This window comes from Peromyscus eremicus, chromosome 3, assembly GCF_949786415.1.
Source record: "Peromyscus eremicus chromosome 3, PerEre_H2_v1, whole genome shotgun sequence".
Classification (NCBI taxonomy): Eukaryota; Metazoa; Chordata; class Mammalia; order Rodentia; family Cricetidae; genus Peromyscus; species Peromyscus eremicus.
In genome coordinates this window covers 81965847-81972052 of record NC_081418.1, presented here as the reverse complement: position 1 = coordinate 81972052, position 6206 = coordinate 81965847, and the positions used below count along the sequence as shown (strand labels likewise).

Here is a 6206-nt window from a genome sequence, read left to right as displayed (position 1 = left end):
TAATCAAAAATACAGTCTAAAAAATAAAGAGTGAAAAAAAAAGAGAAGAAGCTGCATGACCTCTATAAAACCTGTACCTACCTATGAAAGGAGCTATAAGCATATGTATGCTTTCTAGAACTGTACCATGTCTGACAAGCCCTGCCATGGCAGAAAACATAACAAGGTAATTCTACATTTAACATGACAGAAATCAAATTAAGGTAGAACTCATAGACTAGTGGTGTTCTTTGTAGTCCAAAGAGGAGCACATTCCTACAGACAAACATGTACTGCCTCTCTGAGACACAGGAAGCCCACAAACCTGTATTGAGTCACTTGGCCAGTCCTGTGGCTGTGCCTAGACTTTGCTGATTTGCATGTCTCCAGAGCACAGCCCACTGCCCTGAGGACTTCTTCATAGTCAGGTCACACCCTGTGCTGGAGTCAGCCTCACACAGGTCACAGCACAGACATGAGGGCCCCCACTCAGCTTCTGGGGTTGCTGATGCTCTGGCTTACAGGTAAGGATGTCAGCATTGGAAATTTATTCAGCTGACTGTGGTCTGTGCTTCTTGGTCTCCAAGAAAGTCTTGTTTTAACAGTATTAATTGTGTGGAAACTTGTTTTCGATTTTCTAATCTCAGGTGCCAGATGTGACATCCAGATGACCCAGTCTCCAACATCCCTGTCTGCATCTCTGGGAGACAGTATCACCATCACATGCCTGGCAAGTCAGAGCATTAGTAGTTGGTTAGCATGGTATCAGCAGAAACCTGGGAATCCTCCTAAGCTTCTGATCTATCATGCAAAAACCTTGGCAAATGGGGTCCCATCAAGGTTCAGTGGCACTGGATCTGGCACACAGTTTTCTCTCAAGATCAGCAGCCTGCAGCCAGAAGATGTGGCTGATTATTACTGTCAACAGTATAACAATTACCCTCCCACAGTGATTCAAGTCATGACAAAAACTACCCACGGAAGCAGAAGTGAGAAGAGCCTAGGCTGCCACAAATGCTCCTTCTGATGTCTGCAGCTGCTGAGAGTGTTTCTGTTTTCTCTCTGCCAAGATTTAAAGTCAATGTTATAATTTTTTATAGAGACCACATAAACTTTTCTTTCCTGGAACTCTGTCCTTTCCCCCAATCTAGCATTAAAATCATGGAAATGGTTTTCATAACTTTCATGAAATTTTAACTTTCCTGTGTTGCAGCTTTGGCAATAACAGACATTTATGCAGCAGACATGTAAACACAACACCTCCTTCACACACAGCAGGTGCACCAACATATAGCAAGAAGGAGTTATTAAAAATCATTATCCTATTGAAATCAGAAAATTAATATCTTAGTATAACATTAAAATCCTGTGGGTACATACTCCAAACAAAGCAATAAGGTCATTACAACCCATGGCTTCATAGAATCCTCTACCATATTCAGAGCACTAGTTAAGTGCACTGGTTTGTCTTCCAGAGGACCCCAGGTTGTTTTCCAGGACTCACATGACTGATATCAACTGTCTGTAATTCCATTTCCAGTAGAGCAGAGCCTATTTTCTGGGATCTGAGGCCATTGCACTCATATGGTACATAAATACATATGCAGGCAAAACATGAATACACATAAAATAAATTAAGTAATTATTAAATATTTAAAAATCCTAAGGAACTAGTATTCTGACAAACTGATACTGAGAACAGATTATTTTTAGAATCTAGAGTCCATATTTTTCCTGATCATAGGGTCCTCAGATAGCTTGTCAACTGTCATATCATATACATGGAGGAGAAGAAGCTTTCCACAAATAAGTGTTTATTCATTTCACTCCTTACTAGGAGGGCAAGTGTCTAAGTTACTTTTATATTTCTGTGACAAAACACCACAACAAAGGAAATTTATGAAAGAAAGCATTTATTTTTGTGGCTTACCATTCTGGAAGGTTGGTCCATGACCAACATGGTTGGAAGCAGGCAGACAGCCAGCCGCAGGCATACAGAAATGGCCCTGGAGCAGTAGCTAAGAGCTTATATCTCTATTTTAAAGTAGGAGGCATAGAGAGAAAGAGAGCTAACTGGGAAAGGAACAATAACATCATTAAGCTGCATGATCAATAATCACCAAAGATGCAATCAGGTCATTCCAAATTATGACTTTATGACAGCCTCCAGCATGGCAAAATTCACACAGAGGAGAGAATTACATAAGGGTAGTCAAACAATTCAGACTATTAATGACTTTGTGCAGCAAACAGTATCATTAAAATAATACTTTACAGAAGTCATTGTGCCTGTTATCTTATACATATGTATGATCTAATATGCATGTGATTGCAATCAGATACATCATGGGAAAAGGATATGTGACTTCAACAAATCTTATCAATCAAAACAGAAAATAATACACATTGGACCTCCTCAGTAACCAGCACCTCCTCCTTGAGGATGATGAACAGAAGCTCCTAGAATTATCTATGAAGAAAATTTCATGCAGGGACTTCTGGTCTACTTTATTACATCTGTCATGCAGTTCACTTTAATTCTGAATAAAATAATTAATGCATTGTTACAATGTGGATCACAGTGAGGCATTCCTTTATTAGAAGAAAATAGAACCATATCCTTATTTTTCAATAATCAATCTATTCATTAACTTCCCAAAAGCCTCTTGTATAGTTAATAAAATTGGTCAATTTTAATCAGCTCTGTGATGCTATGAATTTTCTCTCTTTACTTATCTAAAACTTGTGAAGATACCTCAAAGAATGCACATGCACAACACAAATATGCCCTCAAGCATTAACATTCTTATAATTCCATCCTAAAGTATAGAAGTCTTCCATTTATTCTTACGGAACACTGGGAATTGAACCAGTAGATTAAATCAGAGAAGCTTTCACCTATTTTGTTCTCTGAGTCAAATTTGTACTAGTTGTTCCAGGGACTCTCATAACAAATGACAGTAACCACAGTTGGCATTCTATTGCCAATACTTAGGACAATTACTAGGGTACCAGAGTTGGTATACTGACAGCATAATTGGAGGTCTGTACCTTCAAGGCAGGGAGGTCTGAGAAAAGAATAACACCAGAGAATCCAATGTTTCAAGTAGAAATGTTCAATGTACTAAGAGTTTGCTAGTAATTTCATAGGTGTTACTCAGACTCCCATTGCATGTTTTGAAATGATCACTACATGTGTGTGTGTGTGTGTGTGTGTGTGTGTGTGTGTGTGTGTGTGTATATATATATATATATATATATATATATATATATATATATATATATATATATATATATGTATGTATGTGTGTGTATAATATACTTTTGTTTTCCTGTATATATCACATGTCATGCTCATCCAGATGCTTCAGTTGTAAAAACTTCTCTTCTTAAAGAATCACAAGAGACATTTTTATATATGTTCATTGTGACTGCAGGTTAGGTATGAAAATTTAGGGAAACATCAGTCTCCTGGTGACCTCCCACAAAAACTTCCCAGTGATTTTAAAATTCTGGCTACATAGGAGAGATATTGTGAGCAGGTAGGAACAGCTGGATCATTCAGCCTTACTCTTCTTGCCTAAGGGGTTTATGCTATAACTTGAATCACTGTGGGAGGGAATCATAGCTGTTTTGACAGTAATAACTTGCAACATCTTCAGACACCAGACTCTGATGGTGAAGGTTAAATTTATCCCAGAATTATTGCCACTGAACCCTGATGGGAACCCAAGATGGCAAATGGGATGCATCATAGATTGGGTTCTTTTTGAATTTGTCCTGGTTTCTTCTGGTGTTAGTATAAGTAACTGTTAATATCCTGATTTACCTGGCATGTGATGGTGACTCTATCCTAGAGATGCCAACAGGAAGGATGGAGACTGGGTCATCAAGATGTCACATCTAGCTCCTTAGATTGGAAAATTAACTGTGAATATGAAAACAGTTGTTATTTTTCCCTAGGCCCAAGACTTCATTGCACACTGTCAGTCTTAGGAGCCAAGGAGAACAGAGGCTAGAGGGTCAGATGGCTGTGAGTACAATTAAAGAATCCCTGGGAAGTTGGAGTCTAGGGAAAGTTTTAATTGAGGTAACAGGCTAGTTTTCTGTATAGCTTGAAGACAAAGGAACAAGCAAAATCAGGTCAGATTGAGGGCAGTCAGGAGTTATCAGTTCAAATACCAAAGAGTCCCTATGTATAGGGAAGTGCAGGGAGGGAGCCAGAACACCTAAACAGTAGAGGTACACATCCCTTACATTATCAGCTGATAGACTATCAGCAAAATAACATATATTGATGCCAGCTTTCTGGCAGGGAGAAAAAGATTTGCTGGCTTTTAAAATAAAGTGACCTCCTCTCCTTATGAAGTGGATCCACGTTTTTCAACCTGAGGTAGGAATGAAGGTCATACTCCTACTTTAACTATTGAAATATTTCAGGGTACAAGCACATTTTACCGACTTGTTTGGTTGTAGAAATGCATACACAATAAACAATATTAATATAGGATTTTCCTATGAAAGACCAACCATCAGTGATCACTATGATTGGATAATTCCTCATCTAGACCCATAACATCAACATCCCCTGTAATTGAATGCAGAGTCATATATCCATGCTGTGCCTTGATTGTAACTGACACCTGCACAGATTGTGTCCAGTTTATTCAACAATTACTCATGCCGTGGGGTGTGCTCTGGACTCATGCAAATTAGCAGGGATTGAGATAATCTGGGCACAACAGTTATGAATATATATTGCATAGCCATCATGAGCTTCATCGTACACTAAGGGAAGCAATGCTCTTTCTTCCTAAATTATAAAAATCTTCCATTTCATTTTACAGAATACTGGGAATTTACCCAGTAGATTAAATCAGAGAAGCTTTCACCTATTTTCTTCTCTGAATCTAATTTGTATTAGTTGTTCCAGGGACTCTCATAAGAAATCATCAACATCTATACTTTATATGAAGGGGGTATAATATCTCACAGTTCTAAAGAAAAGATTGTACCATCAGGGTCAATGAGTCAAATTCAGGATGTGAATGTTGAGGCTCCAGAGATGTTTTAAGGGAGACTTTACCCATTGAATCTTCCAGACTCTGTAGCTCTCACTTCTCTGTGGCCACATCACCTTATTGTTCTCCAAGCTCACATGTACTTCCTTCGTGTCTTCATTAAATCTATTATACAATGTGTTTGGGATTCTATCCTGGGGCAACTGTTTAATCAGCCTCCCACAGATGAGAGCTAAAACTATGATACACCACTGAGGTAGTAACCCAGTAAAGCTTTCTGTAAGTACACTATAGTCTCTCTTTTCCTCCTCCACTTCATCTGTTTCCCCTTTCCAACCTCTCCTTCCTCCTGTTAATTTAGTCTCCCTAACCCACAATAGTATTAAAATCTCTTCACTTCTGGGAGAATGCACAGCAAGTGTGTGTGCTCAGAGGGTTCCTGTAGGAGGATGGTTATATAGTTTTACATGAAGACCTTCTTTGTCTCCATTGCTATGCAGGAAAAAGACCCAGACAGAGATGATTGTGAATAATTTGGTGAGTAGCATTGTCTACAAAGATTCTTCACAGCCTTTAAAACTTCTTAGTCTACCTTACAATGTATTTTGAGAATTTCATACATACATATACTATGTTTTGACCAAAGTATAGAATGTATATATATGAAAATTCATAATGAATCCCCCATTATTTTGTGTAATTTTAAAATATCTCTGGATCCTTTCAAAGTCCTGCATTCACAGTAACTTCGGGGTAGAAACAGTTGCCACATAACACAAGGAGAAACCATCTCTATCACTGTTTTAAGAAATTTCTCTCACTTAAGAAAGATTATTGAGGGATCAATGAAGGCAATAAATTGTCCACAGTATGAAAATGACTGTATTTTGAAAAAAATCGCATAGTTAAGTGACAATGTTTTAAAAAATGTTTTGAAATGTTTACATGAGAACTGCTTTTCTGGTCATATCATAGCTCAATGATGGGAGAAATTCCTAAATGATGACTATGGCAATCACTTGGATTAATTATAAAACCCATAAAACCAAATATACAAATCTAACATGGATGTCGTATTAAAATGTAGAGCATCAGTAGTTTACATAAACTATTATAAACTATATTATTATAAACTACTATTTCACTTTTCTAGCAATCTTACTCAGAAGAAGATGAGTGGTCTTTTGGCAAATTGGATCAACCAGA

The 6206-nt window shown here is 37.8% G+C and overlaps 1 gene segment (V, D, J or C); it reads left to right on the top strand.

The window, feature by feature from the left end:
* The first annotated feature begins 454 nt into the window (after positions 1 to 454).
* On the top strand, positions 455 to 1230 carry LOC131906365 (immunoglobulin kappa variable 1-5-like). The segment is given in 3 exon segments: positions 455 to 503; positions 627 to 968; positions 1193 to 1230. Coding segments are annotated over 3 exon segments (429 nt in total).
* Positions 1231 to 6206: the final 4976 nt, after the last annotated feature.